General features: G+C 36.8%; 1 protein-coding gene across 1 annotated transcript; it reads left to right on the top strand.

The window, feature by feature from the left end:
• The first annotated feature begins 4,351 nt into the window (after positions 1–4,351).
• SPCS3 (signal peptidase complex subunit 3) lies at positions 4,352–16,893 on the top strand. Its single transcript, XM_045552469.1, has 5 exons — positions 4,352–4,630; positions 6,483–6,556; positions 9,078–9,154; positions 12,196–12,311; positions 13,263–16,893. The coding sequence occupies exons 1-5, from the start codon at positions 4,488–4,490 to the stop codon at positions 13,393–13,395; spliced, it is 543 nt and encodes a 180-aa protein (XP_045408425.1). The 5' UTR covers positions 4,352–4,487; the 3' UTR covers positions 13,396–16,893.
• Positions 16,894–18,313: the final 1,420 nt, after the last annotated feature.

Genomic DNA, 18,313 nt, shown 5'->3' with positions numbered 1-18,313 from the left:
TTTTCAACTAAAAGAATGCCACAGGCTTTACCAGGAGCCAGGTAAACCCTCTCACTTTCCTGAAAAGGATAGTTGTCCAGATAATATGAACAGTGAAGCTGAATATTAATTGCCTAAGGTATCCAAAGAATCACAATAATTTTTAGATGTCTTTGATTGTCTTGAGAATCTTCTTGTCCGTTTTCCTTGGGAGAGTGAGGTATAGATTCTCAGAAACCAATGGTGTCTGGTATAATTTCTGATACCTCACCTAAGGATACTAAAGAAACTATTCTGACATGTGCATGTGGGGCAGGCAGCTGTGAACACATGAGCTAACTTCTCACGCAAGCTCATGGTCAAGTGCACACAGGTGGGCCAGAGACAGTGGCTCAAATGACTAGGTTCAAAAAGCAAATCTGAGAAAGGAGGGCTGAGATGGGAGTGAAGAATCAGAGCACAAAGCCAAGGTGCAAGAGGGTGACAGTGATGAGAGGACAAGTATGGAAGAGAAGCTGTTTGGAGAAATACTATATGGAGATCTGTGGCTGACAATGGCTTTTACAAGCTTCCCAGGGTCTACTGTGTGGATAAATTAGCTTCCTTTGAAGGGCTCAGGGCCAAACAGGCAATACTGATGTAAGAAAAAAAGGGAAATAAATGAACATACTATAACAAAAGATAAAATATATTCTTAAATTTCTTATGTGCCATAGTAATCACTCTTGAAAAAACTTTCAATAGAAATAAAATGACCTGAAAGCAACAGGTTTTTAAACAACTACAGCAAGCCTGAGCTATCATCTATCCTTAGAATTGCGTGCAAGATTGGCTCTTGGCTGGCATCTGTGAACTTGGCTAGTAAACAGTTACCTGCACTGATAGAAAACTTGCCCTAAGTGATAAGAGTAGCTCACTGCGACTAAACTGCAGAAACAATGTGCTTTATGCCAAACACCTGCTTTTGTCCTGAGAGTCCGGAATTTTGGTATGTGCTAGGCAAAAAATGGTTTTCCTTCTGCTTGTTTTTTTTTTTCTTTCTGTTTTTTGTTTTTCTTTTCAAAGAGATTCACAAACAGAAGACTCCTGGAATTATCACATTAGCATAGTCTATTTACCAATCTTGAGTGATTATGGGTCTTTTTAAAATAATTAACCCAACAAGTTTCACCAAAACAACAGTAACAAAAACCTACTGCAGTAATCTCTCACCTGGTCTACCAGTTGGTAGTCTCATCCCTCCCTAAGAAACTACCTATCCATTTAGAGCCTACATGGTCGTTACACGCAACTGATCTAAAATCCTCAAAGGTTCCTTATGGTCTCCTGAATAATATTCAAACTCATTACCCTGGCATTCAAGCCTTTTAGAATTTGTCCTTGGCCTATGTATCCAATTTAGCTTTACACTTTACCTTTTTACCAATTTACACTTTAAATGTTTGTTACTTATACATGACATGTATTCTTTCCACGGAAACTTCTTTAAAAATATGGTCTATGAATTCAAGGTATCTCAATTCATTAAGAATTTTTTTTAGGATCTGCTATGTCAAGGTTCAGTGTCCTGGGCACTGAAAGAGCTAAAAAAAAAAAAAAAAAAAAAAAAAAAAAAGGAAGTATAAGACATGATCCTGACTCTCCATGATAGACAGTATAATTATGATTCCTTTCTGAAACGATTTGAGTCCGTAATGTGCCATATCTATACCTTATTCCATTGCAGGAACTTCCTTAGGTAGCTTGGTGCTTTGTGAACTCTTTAGATATTCCTAGCAACAACATATTTGATGAGATGCTTATCTCTTTAGGTTTATCCCCCTTTTTAAACAGCTTAACTGTCCACGTTCACACAGCTTTTAAAGTATTTCGTCATAAAATGATTTATTCCTCTTTCCTCTTCTTAGCTGGATGTTACAAAAGAAAAATTATTTACAAATAAGAAGATTGAAACTTGACCTTTAATCTAGGGTTCTTCCTGTCCTTCAGAAATACAGTCAGGCATGTCTTCCCCACTATAAATTGACCACGATTTACTCAAGTGCTGGCAAAGCAAGCCAATCGCTCCTTCATCATGGCCACTAGGTTCTGCATAGAAATTATCAGAGTACAAAATACTCAGTTGGAAAGCCCTAAATTTTAATTTGAGGTCTGCAGCATCATTTTAGATATTTAAGAACCTCAATCTCCTTCTTTGCAATTTTGGTGTTTGACTAACTAGAATTTGCATCAGAAAGCATTAAGAGCAAAAGAAGAATATTTTATAATGCTAAAGACTACCATTCATAATGAAGAGGACAAATAACATAACAACAACTTTTTAAAAGCAGAAACTACAGGAGAAGTGAGGAGAAACACAAGAACATGTTAACATTGGAGACTTGAACGCATCTCTCTCAATCTAAGAAAATCAAGATAACAAAAAATTACTAAGGATATAAAAGACATAAATAACAATCAGTAAGGCAGTTCTCATAGATTCCTAACAAATTATGTATACTTTTTTTTTCTGTCCCCCTGCCATCGTCTTCAGCTCCTCAACTCTCCACATAGAACTGATGAATGGCTGCCTGTTTTGTGATGCTAATCTTGTTTAATATGCAATTTCCTTGATATAAAGTCTTAACTTCTTGACCTGGTTTTCTACAACAATAATTTACCTTTCTAGGCTTATTTTTGCCTAATCCTTTACACATACGTCCCTTGTTTGGACCAGACTACTGGCTATCTCTTAGATATACCCAGACTTGCAGTTTGGATCTTTGGGAATATTCTTCCTGGACATCACCATATAAGCATCATTTCTCTAAGGCATCCTATACTAAGAGTAGTAACTAATGTGTATTGTTTAGGCACTGTGCTAAATATTTTGCATACACTATGTTGTCCCACATCATCACAGATGTGATTTCTTCCTCTTTTGCTCTGTAACTTCCCTTAGTATTTATATGTTGTACATTTCATATTTATGTTTTTATTTTATTAACTCTACTTGATTATAAACTTCTTGAGTGTAGAAAGTGATTAGTACACATCTCTGTTTCACTTGCAGAACAACAGGCATTCAGTCAATATTTGCTTTATTGAATAAACTGTGGCTGCCTGGAAGATAAAAACTAAGATTTCAAACTCAGCTAAGGATTTCTCCTTAGCCTATAGTTTATCCATTTTTCATTATTTGGCTCTATGCCATGTGACCCTTATTAGTGCTGTATTCTCAAGGCTTAGAACTATTCCTGGCACATGAGCCACTTAGTAATAATCCTGCCTGTATGGCTGCATGAAAATTAATAAAATGGTAATCAATAATGCAAAGAAGAAAAGACTCAACAATAGACAACATAAGCCAGCATCAGGGTCAGATATTCATCATCTTCTGGTTTGCATCTACCATATTCTAGGACAGGGGTTCTTAACTTCTTATGGATGCAAAATTTTTAAGAAAATAATTTCAGTGGACCTTCTGAATCCCATGTTTATAATTACAAAAGCCCTTAGCTGTGAAAGGAACAAAGGTTTTGGCAGACAGTATACTCAAGATCAGGAATTGGTACAGGCTGAACCCTCAAGCCTCTCAGGGTACTGGAAATGTGATGAATTAGTTGCATTATTTATTGATGGATTGTTAACTTTAAATTCTTATACATTGTGCTGTTACAGCAATTCCACAGCCGTTATGTCCTTTCATAGGGAGGCTATTCTTTTAGTTATCAGAAAAACATCATGTTAAAATGCAAATATTTAGAATCGGTAGCATCAACTGTTATCCTCTAAGACAGCTTTAGCTATACGTAGACAGCAAAGCATTAGTAAGAATCGGACTGAAGTTGGAAGTGGAAAGCAAAGGGTGAAATGTCGGTACACTTGACTACTTCTAGGGACCTGGGGGGCCTCATTGCCTCCCTTTCCCCAGATCCTCAAAAAAAGCTGAAGTCCTAACTTTGACTAGGGTTTCACAAAGGAGAAGATCACACGTTTTGTAAAGTGCCGCTTCCAAACACGACGTTTCAGGATAGAATCCAAAGAACCGTGCCGTGTTGCTGGTTTCAATTAAAAATGAAGGGCACATAAGCAATCAAAAAGCTGTAGTCCCAGACCTCTAGACCAAAGAACACAAAAAAGAGGGGAAGGGACCCGTGTCCTCATATCCGAACCAAGAGGACAGAGGATGGGAAGCGAGAAGGGGAAGAGGCGGGTCTTCCGCGACGAAACTCCGCCCCTCCCTCGCTCGTCGCTGATTGGCAGCGGCGTCTCCAGGGAGGGCGGGCCCGCGCGCGGCTCCGTCGCTCCCTGTCGGCGCGGTCCCGCCCGCCCGGTGGGTGTGTCCTGGCAGGCGGGGTGCGCGCGCGCTCGCTTCCGAGGACCGGAAGGGGGGCGGGGCCGCGGCGCCGCGCGCTCCCGGAAGGCGCGCACCGCAGGCGGCGCGGAGCGCAGGGAGCCGGTCCGCCGCCGGAACCGGAGCCGGGTGTGCGTGTGTGTGGAGACGGGGCTGGTGGGAGACGGTCGCGATGAACACAGTTCTGTCGCGGGCGAACTCTCTGTTCGCCTTCTCGCTGAGCGTGATGGCGGCGCTCACCTTCGGCTGCTTCATCACCACCGCCTTCAAAGACAGGAGCGTCCCGGTGCGGCTGCACGTCTCGCGGATCATGCTGTGAGTGCGGCCGAGGCCGGGCCAGCGGGGCAGGGCGCCGGGACCGGGCCGGGGCGGGGCGGGGCGGGGCCGGGCCGGGGCCGCGGGCAGGGGGCGTCTCCGCCGCCCGGATCCCCCTCCTGAGCGGCCGTCGGGGCGGACCTCGCGGGCTTTCCCGGACTCTCACCCCCCGCCGTAAATTCCCGGGCTTGCTCTTAAATTTTAATTTCGAGTGTGGCTCAGGTCGGTGCCTCCGCTTCCTTCCTGTTCCGCACTTCCCTCCACCCCCGCCTGGCCAATGAGGGAGCAACACAACAGCAGAGCCGCCCGCGGGCCGCGCGGCCGGGCAGGGCGGGGGTCCCGCCGCCGGCTCGGGGGGCGCTGGCGGCCTCGCTCCGCGGCCCTGCCGTGCTCGGGGCCAGACGAGCGAATCGCTGTTGTGTCATTTATAACAGAGTGTGTCCCGTTTGACATGCCCTTTACAGTTCTTGTCTTTCCACCTTCAGAAGGCGGTAAATAGTTGCAGCTGCTTTGAAGTTGGCACGAGATGTTAGGATGCACTGAAAGAATTCAGCATCTTTGCCTTCTGATACGGGATACAGCGGGGCTTTCTGTTGTTGGGTTTTTTGTTTTTTTTTCTTCAAGAGCCAGCCGTTTGAATAAATCTGTGAAAACGCCAAAAATAGAATTTCGGAACGACAGTACCATTTTCGCTATTGCCTATTTTGTCCTTGATTTTATTTTCTAGCACTTTTGTCTTTGATACGTCACATTTCTTCTTTGTGGTTCTCAAACCCTTCTGCTCTGTTCCATTTTCCAACAAGTTCTTCAACCTTAGTTTATTTCTTTGTCAGAATCACCAACAAGCCAGTCATCAAATGGCAAGCCCCTCCTCTTTTTTTTTTTTTTTTTGTTCTTTTTCCTATATTGATGTTTGTTAGGTACTGTTCGGGGTTCATGTAGACACGGGTGCAAATCATCACTGCCACTGTCAGCTCGGTGAGGGTTAGAAGAGGTAGGCGCATGTTAGATACTGAACAGATGTTATAGCTATTGTCTTGACAGAGCAAGTTTCTTACCATCCTCGGCCTTAATTTCCTTCTGTTTAAGATGGAAACTGGTAGGCTTGTTGTGAGAATTATTTGAAATCATTGTGAAACATACATTGTGAATTTGACACTTAGCAATAAATAGCTGTTTACAGTAGTACCCCTTATGGGGGGGGACACATTCCAAGACCCCCAGTGAATGCAGTTGCAGATAGCACCGAACTGTCTATATACTGTTTTTTCCAATACTGTACATACATACCTGTGATAAAGTTTATAAATTAGGCACAGTAAGAGATTAACAGCAATAACATAAAGTAGAACGATTTTAACAATATATTGTAATAAAAGTTGAGTGTGGTCTCCCTCTCTCTCAAGGTATCTTATTGTACTGTACTCACCTATTTTTGCTCTAGGTTGATCTCAGATAACTGAAACTGGAAAGTGAATGAAACCTCAAATGACAGGACTGCCATATCTTACTATTACATTCCACCTTGCAGTCATATGTAACTTTCTTCTGCCCACTCTGCAAGATTACTTTACACTAAGTATTTACAGTTCCTTTTAGCAGATTTTATCTCCCTCTAGATTTTGTTAAGAGATTCTCTTAAGGTATATGAAAATAGCTGAATACCTAATTTATATTGGATTAGAATGTTTATCCTGTTTTCACATTTGCAGGTTTCTTTGGTTTTTACTTGTTTCTTTGCGGGATTGCTGTTTCACCTGTGCACATAAGATTCTGTTTTTCACTTTAAGGAATTATGTGAATTTTGTATGTTGTATTTGAAGGATGGTAAAACTTTTATCTTTACTTCTAGAAAAAATGTGGAAGACTTCACTGGACCTAGAGAAAGAAGTGACCTGGGATTCATTACATTTGATATAACTGCAGATATCCTTCAAGAAAAGATTTCTTTGCTTTTTCTATAGTTTTATAATGAGATACATGTTGTTTGGTGATTTGGGGGACAGTAGGACTATCCCATTGTATCAGCCAAACCTTGGAAATTACTGTGCCTATGTTTTCCTCAATAAAATAGTGTTAGTATCTCCTCATTCATACTTTGAGAAAATTTTAGATTTATAAGTAGTTGTGTGAACATACTTTAAATTCTTCACCAAAACATTAAATTGATCAAAAGCTAGATAAGAAAATCTAAATCTGTGTTTTGGAAAGAAAAAATAAAATTAGATCATTTGGAAAAGAAGGAAAAATGTTACCAACCAGTGCTTACACTGCCTAGAAATATTTCCTGTAGAGGCCCAAAGAAAATACCCATATTTTATGATAGCAGAGAGAAACATATGTTTAAAAAGTGGATTGTATCTGTTATGGTTTGAAAGGCCATATCAAAATGATTATTGGTAAACCATATTAGCATTTTGCTATTATAGTTCTTTTTATAACGACTTTTTTTTTTTTTTTTTTTTTGAGACAGAGTCTCACTTTGTTGCCCGGGCTAGAGTGAGTGCCGTGGCATCAGCCTAGCTCACAGCAACCTCAAACTCCTGGGCTTAAGCGATCCTACTGCCTCAGCCTCCCGAGTAGCTGGGACTACAGGCATGAGCCACCATGCCCGGCTAATTTTTTTTTTTGTATATATATTTTTAGTTGGCCAGATAATTTCTTTCTATTTTTAGTAGAGACGGGGTCTCGCTCTTGCTCAGGCTGGTCTCGAACTCCTGACCTTGAGCGATCCACCCGCCTCGGCCTCCCAGAGCTAGGATTACAGGCGTGAGCCACCGCGCCCGGCCTATAACGACTTTTAATAGAATGAGAAGATCTTAATTAAGAGTCACTTTAGTGGAAATGATTTGAATATTTCCTCTTTATCTTGAGTTTCCCATCTTTTGACAACTCTGGTCTTTCTGGCCAGGTTAATCTTCTTTGGGGTCTTAGATTAATAACTTGGCAATGTTCTCTGCTGTTTCTAGCTTGATCTTACCTGCCTTTTTTAAGACCCCATGATTAAAAATGGTTGTGGAGATTGATCAGTCTGAACTTGTGTAAAGCAGCTGTATGAACAGTTGAAGCAGATTGTATATTTGGGCGGTTTAACTGATAGGCCTCTCTGCTACCATGGAATTACTTTTAATTTTTTAGAAATTAGTTATTGCATTTAGAAGTAGATTAAGAATTAGTTCTATAGACACCTTTTTTGGAAATAGAGTACACCATCAGAAGAGTTTTATGCTAAACTTCATATGTATACTTTTAAGTCTTCATGTCATTAAAAAAATCTCAGGAAGTTTAGCTGTAGTGTGAAAGTAGTAATTTTGTGTATACAGTGAATTTTCCTGATATTTCTACTGTATTTTTATATTACCAATCTCATTTTTAGTTTTTTTGAATTATCTTAATGCTGCTACTCATACTACTTAAATTGTATCTGTTCTTATAAAGAGCTGTCTTTTTTTTTTTTTTTTTTGAGATAGAGTCTTACTCTGTCTGCCGGGCTGGAGTGCAGTGGCATCATCACAGCTCACTGCAACCTCAAACTTTGGGGCTCAAGCGATCCCCCTGTTTAAGCTTCCCAAGTAGCTGATACTAGAGATAGGTGTGCACCACCACGCCTGGATAATTTTTCTATTTTTTGTAGAGACAGAGTCTCACTCTTGCTCAGACTGGTCTTGAACTCCTGGCCTCAAGCAGTCCTCCTAGACTGCTAGGATTACAGCCGTAAGCCACTGTGCCCAGCCTTGTCCTAGACTTCTAAATTCTAAACAAGTGATTTTTAGTGGTTACGTATTATTAAAAGTAGAATGTAAGAAAGGTGTCTCAACCAATGTATAAACTCATAATAAAATAACGTAACAAATTACACGTAATACTTAATAAAATTCAAATATTAGCTCATTTCTCAGTAGTAGCACCAATTTTACAGTTAATTCTGGTGAAGTCTCTGCCCCACTTTGGGAAGCTGAGTGGAACCAAATGGGCCCCATTTCCATCTTACCAAAGTTTTAACTCAAGTAGTGAGACATCTTGATCTCTCCTTGGGTGTGACCAAAAGCTCCATGTACAATTTATTATACTTGATTAATTATTTGAGCATAGTTCATGTTTACATATTGTTAAATTGAAATAGTTGTGACTGGTTATATACTTTAGAGCTCCATACTGTAGTGTGTGTTTGAAATATTAAGTCCTCCTTCTTTTGGGCATAGTTGATATTACAGAAAACTGAATTTTGGATTTTTTTTTTTTTTTTGGTTTTGGAATGAGTAGATTTTACAGTATATTTATCTTCTATATATTTTATTAAATTTGTTGTTCAGTATGTTTTTGGGTCCTTTTCCTTTTTTTCTATTTTAGTTCAGTACTGTCATGGATAATTAATCTAAGAATAAATTAAGATCTGTTTAAAAGTTGTATGCTGCTTTATGATTTATATGTTCCTTAATTTATTTACATCTGGAGAATATATTTGATTGGAATGTTAAGCAGTTATTTCTTTATTTATCAGCAGAATATTCAACAAAAAATAATGTAAGTATATATATTTAGAAGTATTTTAATAGTTATCTAAAACCTTATTCTTTATGAAAGAATATAAATCTTATATATTTAAAATACCTGACCTGAGTTGGCTTGTAAAAATCCACAAGCCTATGGAGAGGTGACTCTTGAGAAAACTTTATCTCCTTTGGTAGCCTCTCTTTTTTTTTCTTTGTGTTCTATAGTTCTCTAACATTGGGGTCTCCAGAATGGGGTACATGCAAAGTAATCCACAGATATATAAGGAAAACAGTTAAGAGCTTCTATTAATATATTTCTCAATTTCAAATAAAAAGGAAAGAAGTTGAGCTTTACTAATACTTGCTGTATGAACTGATATTATTACTCATGTTCAGCTTTGAGTCAGATGGTCTCATATCTTCTACAGCATGCAGATATTCTGGAGGAAGAGAAGGAATTCTGTAGGTCAAGAGGTTGACCACACTATCTAATATTTATTCATTCATTTTCAGCATTTTGCAAAATATTGTATATACAGTATATAAGTGGATTATATTATCTAGTTTTAAATAATCCTCACCAAATGGAAAAATGGCTTAAAAAGATTCCAGCAAAGAAATCACAGGTTAATGATAATGCTAATGGTCCGAGGGCATATGCAAACGTTAGGAAAATGGCAGAGCTGATACTTCTGTTCTTCTTCTGAGCTTCTGAGTCATATTACAGGATTACAAAAGCAGAAAGACAACTTAAGCAAATCTAATAAGATATTGACTGGAAAAATTCAACATTGGTCAAAACTATTTGAAATGGAAATTTATATTCACTAGCAATGATATTAACTAATAATAGTACATATATTATACATTATACACATACGTATACATAATTTATAAATGAAGATGTATATTTTGGGGATTTGTGCTCAAAAACTCTTGCAGACCACTTCCAGTGGTAAGATCAAAAAGGATGTTGCTGAACTATGAGTTACCTGGGAGATGGGAGGTAGTATTGCTGTTGAGCTGTATACTCTTTAAGCTAAAATACTCTTTTTCCACAACTACAATTAGAGAACTACATGGCAAATAAGTGAGTCAATAGAATTTGGGACCTGTGATTACAATTCTCATTATCAAGATAATATAATCAAAAGCTGTATTTAAGATTAAAAATTTTTTAATCTTCTGAGATTATTTTCAGAATCCATCTCAGTACCAAATATTTATATTTTTCTTTTTTTAATACATGGTGTAAGCTGTTTTGATAGTCTTATCAAGCCATTTACCTACATTAATATCTGCCTCTTGAGAATGATTTTCTTTTGTTCTGGAGTTGTACAGAATTCATTAATCTGAGTAGTTGACTAGTCTTTTTAATCACAAATTATAGTGTATAATGTTTTATAATTAAAAGCTATTAGATTAAAACTTATTAAAACTATTAGTTTATGATTGAAAACTATTAGTCTGGTCTGATTAGAGCTTTTGTTGCAGGTGTGGTAGGGGTTGAGATATTTTATAGACTATTGCTCAAATAAATCTTAGATTCTATTTTAGTGTTGATACTAAAAGTATAAAGTGGTAGACTTAAAATATGAACATGCAATCTGTGGAATTGAAATGACTTTATATGTTTTTAGCTGAGTTACCCTTATGTTTGTTATTAGTGTAGCCTGCAGATAATTTGGAGTTAAAGATAGGTCTACATTCTGTATTTTATTTTATTCTGTATTCATTTTCAAGAGATCATACAGTCAATCTGTTTTAGCTATTTGATGGTTTGATTAGTTAACTAGAATTTTTAGCATTTCAATTCATTATACATTTATTTTGAGCATCTGTTTTATGCCAGGTATTTTGATTTTGTTAAGCACTAGGAATATTGGGATGAATAAGTTTTGATCCCAGTCATTCAAAATCAGCAAAATATTACACAGAAAAAGTTATTCTTGAAGATAAGAGTAACAAGTATAAATACACATATTATTCTATAAGTTTCAACAAGTATTGAAATAAATGGCACCTTTATGATAAGTATACCTAAATTGTACTTATAATTCTGGTTTATCCTAGTATAACTATTAAGTTAATATGAATTTGGAATTTGATAGATTATTGCTTTGGTAAATAATAGATTTACATAAAAAGTTGTTTCACTTCCGCCTATCTTTGATTCTGTGTTCTTCAGTTTTAATGTTTCTGCTTAATGTTAGAAACAGAAACTTCAAGGTGTGGGTTTGAACCCTCTTTTAGAGATAACTACTCCACATTTCTTTTCAGTTAATGTAGTTACCACACAGAGTGACTGGCCTCACAAGCTAATGGGTAATAGCTTAATAAGAACAAATTCCTTGGGATTTAGTAGTGGTCACAAATGTATTCTCTTTCCATATCATGCTTCTAATTTTCTCAGTGGAACTTGTTTGTAATATGTTAAAATAGTGGCTCAGAAGAATTGTCTGACCTCTAGAATTTTGCTGTGATAAAGTAATGCACATTTTTTTTTTAACTTAAAGGGAAAAGTCTTAAGAAGGCTGCATTTTTTAGTAATTCTTTGATAATGTAAAATCTTAGAGATTTATAAGTTTTCATGATATAATTGGGCAGTAGCCTGTATTAACAGTGTAATGGACCAGCGATTAGCTGTCTATTTTCCTTGCACCATCCAGGCTCCACACTGGGTTCGAGGGTCTCAGAAATGGTGTAGGGAAAAGTAGTTTAAAAGAATACTTCCCTGCCAGGGATTCTAATTCTTCTGTTCCCCTAAAGGCCTCACTTACTGGAGAGCATGTGAATCTAAAACCTTACATTAAGCTGTGAGGGTCCTAAGTAATACAGTTAAATTAGCAAAAGGAATGAATTCCTTTAGGGAATTATTATTCTCTCCAAGCAAAGTTTGCCCCCTTCTTATATCTACTACTTGCTATCATTTTGTATGCTTTAAGATTTTAGCAAGTCCTTCAAAGGTGGATTCATTAACATGTCAAACTATTTGCTTGCTAATACTTTTAACTTGAAGTGATAAGATGCTATTTCTGATGAGGTATCTAATGAATTTTCATTGTAATATAGGCTCTGAACCAAGTTGTCCTATGGGACAAGATTGTTCTGAGAGGTGATAATCCGAAGCTGCTGCTGAAAGATATGAAAACAAAATATTTTTTCTTTGACGATGGAAATGGTCTCAAGTGAGCAATTCTTTGTCATTTTTTACTTTTAATAAGATGTGAAAGGGAGAGAAAAATGTAATGTATTTTTATTTTAAAGAAAAATATTAGAGGGTAAAAGGAGAATTGGGAGAGAAGTATTTATGCAACTCTGAACTGGAAGATTGGGTAGAAATACAAATTGGGATCTGAGACAGTTCTCTTGCAGTATGTGAAATCTAACAGTCAAATTAATAAATGCCTACAGCTTCTCCTCTTAAGTGTACGAGGAGCTTGGGCTTGCCCATACGTAGTAGGGCTGTGATTGTCAAATTAAAGGGCTCCTTTCTGGATATGAGTCAGGGAAACCTTAATGAGGAAGCAGCACACTGGGTCTAGGAGTTGATACTGCTTAAGAGAAATATTATGGGTTCTCATTGTAACTTAGCTTTTTTAAACCTTAGTTTACTCTTATATAAAATGCAGGAATCAGAGTGAGTGATCTCTCAGGTCATTTTTACCTCAGATGGTCTATGGATAAACATCAGGAAAAGAGAGTTATCTTGAGAAACCAAACCTCTCTATTTGTAGATGAAAATTTCACACTCTTGAGAGATTTGGGTTGTTCAGGGTTTGCACATCTAGATAATGACAGAATTAGGTTTCAAATCATTGTCGTCTTATTCCTAGCTCAAATCTCTCTTCACTCTTAAACTGCATTTTACTCATTTAAGCTTTTTAGTTGATAGTTCTCTTAACTGCAGCTGTAAGTGAGTTTAGGTTGGTCAATGTGGGATACCTGTAGATGTAATGATGGTGTCTTCCAGCATCCTCCTTGGATTTCAGATGACATGAGAAAATAGTTCTTTTTGCAGATTAGGATTCCTATTAGGAATAGCTGGTTATAAATAAAGTGTTTGACGTCTCAGTGCTTAATTTAAATTTTTTTTTAACAAAAGTGTTTCTGCTAACTATTATTTTATCTTTTTATAGGGGAAACAGGAATGTCACTTTGACCCTGTCTTGGAACGTTGTACCAAATGCTGGAATTCTACCTCTTGTGACAGGATCAGGACACGTATCTGTCCCATTTCCAGATACATATGAAATAACGAAGAGTTATTAAATTATTCTGAATTTGAAACAACATATTTTTATACTTAATGAATTGTATCTCATTTATTTCTTTACGTTTTCATTTGTTTTTGGTTTGTTTGTTTTTTTTGTTGGTTTTTTTTTTTTTTTTTGGTATAAGAACTAACATAAAAAGGCATATTGAAGGGAAAAGTTAATAGGCTACTTAAACTTACTTTTACAAACAAAGCAAAAAACCAAGGCCACCAGAGTGGAGTATTATGAGAATAAGAACTACATAAAAAGGATTTGTAAAAAATATATATTTGAAGTATTCCCTGTATTATTTCCATTATTCTCTATGGGATATAATGTAAGCATGAAGGGTAGTTAAAACTTCCAGGTGCCTGTAGAGTTATAAGAACTCTGTATTTTATGTCTTGCGTTCATGCAAGTTCACATTGGATGTGATTTAGAAGTAGACATTCTCTTTTAACTCTTTTAGGGTATGTTTGATAACTGGAAAAATTAACATGGTTATTTGTTAGAAGCTTGGTTTACAAAAAAGCCAAAAGTGATGGAATTTTATTCCATTTATCTTAGGAATGCCCATAACGCTTGTTTTTCTTACAGGTGACTAGTAACTTCCTCCACTTAAAGACTAAATACCTCTTTATATGCTGTAAATCATACTAACTCATTTTAAAGTCTCTTAAGTCAACCAAATGTGTGTCTTTCAGTGCTTTTCTCTCTAAAAACGTTCCTTTATATTATATCTTTGTATGATTTTGTAGCATTGCCATTGAAAGTTGGAAATGTTTGCATGGTTTACCCTCTAAGTTCTAGTGAGCATGCCTAGTGCCACTAAGTGGTGATTATTTACAATTTTTTATAGGTCCACATTTTAACAATTACTGAGGTGGTAATATTTGTGGTGTGCTTTTCTATTTACAAAGCACTCTTCTATTTTATTGTATGCTGTCCTCAATAATCTAATGAGGTAAGTAGAATAAGTGTTAGCTCTTTGCAGATGAAGAAACTGAAACCCAGAAGTTTCTTGAATTGTTCCAAGGTTACATAGCTAGCAAGGAGTAGAGTTAAAACTTGAACTCAGATCTTCTGATTCTCTAAGCTTATCCTTTTTCTTATACCTCAGATTATAGACTAATCAAAATTCTCTTATAATTTTCATATTTTTTGTTATCTTGGACACCCTTTCTTTCACTCCTACAAGAGGTTTCCTATTGTGTGTGGAAGTGACTAATTTTCGAGCTGCCAACAACTTATGTAGAGGTAATATTTCATTCTCTGCATAAGTTAATTTAACTTATGTTAAAAGTATGAGAAAATCTAAATGTATGTAAAAATAATTTAGAGATTCAATACACAATATGTGATTGAATATATGACCATATTTAACATGATTTTTTTTTTCTGCAGTGGGCAAATAAACATCCTTAAAAGTAGCAACTGCAAGTCAGTTACCCTTGAAGCAAGACCAAACACTGTAGTTAAACTATCAACAGTAACCAAAAAGGGCTAATATTTTCTACAAATTGTTTAAGTTAATAACTAACATTTCTTATATTTACCTCATATGAAATATGTCACTATTTAATTACATTGATTTTAACAGCTCTTGTATGTAGTTGTGCGGTACATGTAAAAGCATGTGAATATGAGTTTTTCAAACAAGCAGAAAAGTCAGAGGGAGGTATGGTATCATGAATACTAGACTGGGTTTGGCTCCCAGCTTTTTCATTAAACTTTTTAGGTTCTTGGTTTCTTTATCTGTAAAATGACAAGGTGGAATGGTTAACTTAAATGGTGGTTCTTTTACACCACACGTCTATAAAATCTATCTGTTCAGCAAAGAGATTGAATAGAAAAGCACCTTAGTAATGTGAAGACAGGAACATGATTCAAAGACTAACACATACTTCATACTGATCTGATTTTATTTCTGTTAGATTTTACACCCAGAAAATTTAATTTTATTTACTTTGTACAAATACTAGACATGAAAGCTTAAAATCTGCAGGTGTGAAAGCTTAAAAATTGGGTATGTTCAGGCATGTACAAGAAGCCTGCTGTCTTAACCAGAGCCAGTTACCAGTTTAAGTTCACTATACTTCTGTGACAAGTGGATCTGTTAGTCTGGTAGACATTAATGTTGAAATTTACTTGAGTTTGTAATTGTTTGAAAAGCCCCCTTTCTTGTTTGGTAAGGAAGAGAAGTAGAAAGGCCCAATTAGCACAACGTGCATAAAGTTTTTTGTTTTTACTTAACTAAGGGAAACCGCTCAGGAGAAAAATGCTCCAACATGGGAATAAGGAACCTCTGTCTCAGGAACTCATTTTTGAGTATGTGCAGTTTACCATCATTCTACATTATAAAAAATTGATGTTTAATTTGATAACCATGTCATCTACTTAAGTCTCCATGTTTTGAAGAAGTCTTCTGAAGTCTCTACAAAGACAAAAGGCTTCAGACTTATAAAAAACTAAGTATGATTAGAAAAGTCTGTGCCCAGAAATGACTCTGAGAAAAGATAAAAATTGCAAGACACTAAAAGTAATTATGGTTCAAAATGAATTTTAAAAGGTAGTGCTCACATGTCTTTTTCTATGAGAGTTTAACCTAGACAAACATGTATATCAGTGTTTTTTATTCCCCTAATTGATTACATTTTATTTCTTTTCACTGAAAGGAAAATAACAAAAAACTTCAGAAATTCCTAAGAATGTAATAGGAAAGTGGCTATTTTGAATGTCTTTTCCTGGAATTATGCTGTAGTTCTTTGGTGGGTCTGGTCAGCCAATTAAATAGCTGGGTTTTAAGGTGACAGTGAACATTTTTCACTATTGTTTTCTATCTAAAGCTTAGAGATGTGAAGCTTTAGGTATTCGAGGTATAGATCAATGGAGGTGTTATTTTATAATACTTTGTATTGACATGCAGTGGGTTTATGGGGGAGAAACTCATAAACTGTGAACTTTGGTAGTAAACAAATACATCCGCATTTCAAAAGCTTTCCTTGCTTTTAGCAGAGAGCCTGTGTATATCACATGTGACTACCAGTAGTTTAAAAAGATCCGTTTCAAAAAGTTGTTGCATATTTTTGATGCAACTTGGGAAAGTGTTTACTTCACAGATACACATTCATAAGAAAAATTCATGAAAATACTGAATATATGTTTAAGGATTTTCTTAATTGCAATAAATATTCAGCATTTTTTCTAATGAAAATGAATTTTGTTTACGAGTGAAATTATGCATTTTAAAAGACTTTCAGATTTATGCTTTTTATGTGAAGCTGCTGAACTAAAAGGAAATGGAAGAAACAAGTCTAGTAAACTTGAGGGTTTTTTTGTTTTTGCTAGGGGGGAGATTAATTACACTTAAAATGTCTTCTACAGAGACTGTGTGCTCGTATACTAGACTGTAAGCTCTTTGAGGGCAGTCTTTCAGATTTATCTTTGTATCTTCCCTAGCGCCTAGCATAGTGCCTTGCACATAATAGGCGCCCAATAAATACTGATGAGTGAAGTCATTGTGTTTCTAATGTAACCAAACCTTGGGGACTGTAATTAACACTCTCCCTTTTTGTAAGTGCTGCTTTTTTTTCATTCTTGAGCTCTTGATGACATGAGATCTGACTGTCCTTACTCTCCTTTCAAGCTCAGTTGGGCAGTCCAGTAAAGGTAAATGCTGTTCTTGCCCTAGTGTCTGTGACCTCTGTTGTTCCAGACTTTTGATAAGAGAGCCAAATGATAGTGACTAGTGATACGATATTAATTGCTTTACTTTAAAATAGCACTAGAAAACCCTAACATAGGCCTGATTTAAAAAAAAAAAAATCTCAGGATGCATGTTATAAGAAATGGGTTAAAATATACAGCTGACTGTATTTGAAAGCCCAGTGTGTTTGTTGAGACTCTACCAGCTTCTTGGGCCCAGAGCTGGTTTGGCTCACTGCTACAGCACATCTGGCTCGTAGGCCTGCTCTGAACCTACTGAGTTGTGGAAATTCTACTCTTCTTGTTTCAGAAGAGATAGGAGTTTCTCAAAAAGGACATTTACTTACCAGTGAACTCAGACAACGAAAACAACAAATACTCTCTCAAAACAGTAGAAAATCATTGAATTTAGAAGATAAGTTTCTTTAACCTAAGTTTATTGTATGAAAGATGATATAAGAAGTAAGCTAGATTTTGTTTTTGTTTTCTCCCAACTTGGGAAACCCTGTGCCAGAACTTTAATCCTTTGTCCTTTTCCCTCTCTCCAAGTGACTTGCCTGATTAGTATTGCAGCAGAAAGAAAACTTACTGCTTCAATAGGTGTACCTTAGTATTTCCAAATAAACTTCAAGCTTGAAGGAGCTTTGAAGCATTTGCTTTTCTGTGTGTAATTTATACACATCCCACTTGTGTATCTGTTGAGTGTGGTTGGAAATAGGCAGCTGGGAGTTGAGAAGTAAAAGAGTTGATGGCACCGTATATTTGAGACAGAAGAACCTCTGTTCCTTTCTTCTAAAGGCTAACGCTTCTGCTTGTTAGGGGCTTGGAATGGCTACAGCCTCCCTGGTGAGTGAGTACAAGGGATGGGAAGGTTCTAATGGATGTGAATGGAGAGGAGGAAGGTTCTGAGATATGCTGAGGGATCTGAAACGAAATCATCTTCAACTTAGAGGGAATGGGATCTCAGAAGTCTTCTCAAAGTTGTGTGGGTATCTCCCAGATTTCTTTGAGAAATCTGGGGCTTGCCCCACTGCTGCAGCCTCTGCTTCTGCTGTAAGAACCCCTAAGTCCTGTTAATACTCTGCATATGCAGAGACAACCAAGGACTATTAACACATTAACTGCCATGTGAGTTACACTCGTGCTAGTTTTGAGCCCTGGGACTCTTGAAGCAAAACCTGGGCAAAACCCTGCAGTTAGTTCGTAAAAATCTTGTTGATCTTATTGTT

The sequence above is a fragment of the Lemur catta genome, chromosome 5, assembly GCF_020740605.2.
Source record: "Lemur catta isolate mLemCat1 chromosome 5, mLemCat1.pri, whole genome shotgun sequence".
NCBI lineage: Eukaryota > Metazoa > Chordata > Mammalia > Primates > Lemuridae > Lemur > Lemur catta.
This window is presented reverse-complemented; position numbering and strand designations above follow the sequence as displayed.

Coding starts and splice junctions, on each gene's coding strand:
- SPCS3 (XM_045552469.1), top strand. CDS start 4,488: ATGAACACAGTTCTGTCGCGGGCGAACTCTCTGTTCGCCTTCTCGCTG. Junction 6,557..9,077: donor TACATTTGATATAACTGCAG/ATATCCTTCAAG, acceptor TAATTTATTTAC/ATCTGGAGAATATATTTGAT. Junction 9,155..12,195: donor AATATTCAACAAAAAATAAT/GTAAGTATATAT, acceptor ATTGTAATATAG/GCTCTGAACCAAGTTGTCCT.